At 64.8% G+C, this 412-nt stretch overlaps 1 protein-coding gene across 1 annotated transcript in view; it reads right to left on the bottom strand.

Moving 5' to 3' along the window:
* Positions 1 to 236: 236 nt before the first annotated feature.
* The window catches only part of LOC104544111 (septin-4-like), a gene marked incomplete at both ends in the record, with an annotated part of 5,798 nt that continues 5,622 nt past the window's right edge, over positions 237 to 412 (bottom strand). The window contains one exon of the mRNA XM_010188874.1: positions 237 to 336. Within this exon, the coding sequence (XP_010187176.1) occupies positions 237 to 336 (100 nt within the window). The remainder of the gene's footprint in view (positions 337 to 412) is intronic.

The raw sequence follows: 412 nt of genomic DNA on the forward strand, positions 1-412 counted from the left end.
GGGGGTGTGGCAAGCCCCCAGCTCCCTTACAAATTTACTTGGGTCGAGCGCTCCAAGCAGCTTGGGATCACCAAGAGCTGTGGGAGGGCAGCTCTGACACCTCCCTGACACCTCCCCACCCTGGCCTGGGGAGCAGCCAACCCAGATGCCACAGGAAGGGTGGCCCCCTGCGGCTCTGCCACCTCTGGGGACACATTAGGGGTGATTGGGGGAGCTCAGCCCTGCTCCACACTCACCTCCTCGTCCTTCTCCCGGATGAGCTTCTCCGTCTCCGCATCTGGCACCGGAGGGATGACAGGGATAGGGAAGTCCGTCCCGCTCTCCCGCGTCAGCTTGCTGTGGGCACAGAAAGGGGATGAGGAGGCTGCCACAGCCCTGCCAGCCCCCCATGGGAGACACTGCTCCGCGCACC

Source organism: Mesitornis unicolor, unplaced genomic scaffold, assembly GCF_000695765.1.
Source record: "Mesitornis unicolor isolate BGI_N332 unplaced genomic scaffold, ASM69576v1 scaffold34857, whole genome shotgun sequence".
Classification (NCBI taxonomy): domain Eukaryota; kingdom Metazoa; phylum Chordata; class Aves; order Mesitornithiformes; family Mesitornithidae; genus Mesitornis; species Mesitornis unicolor.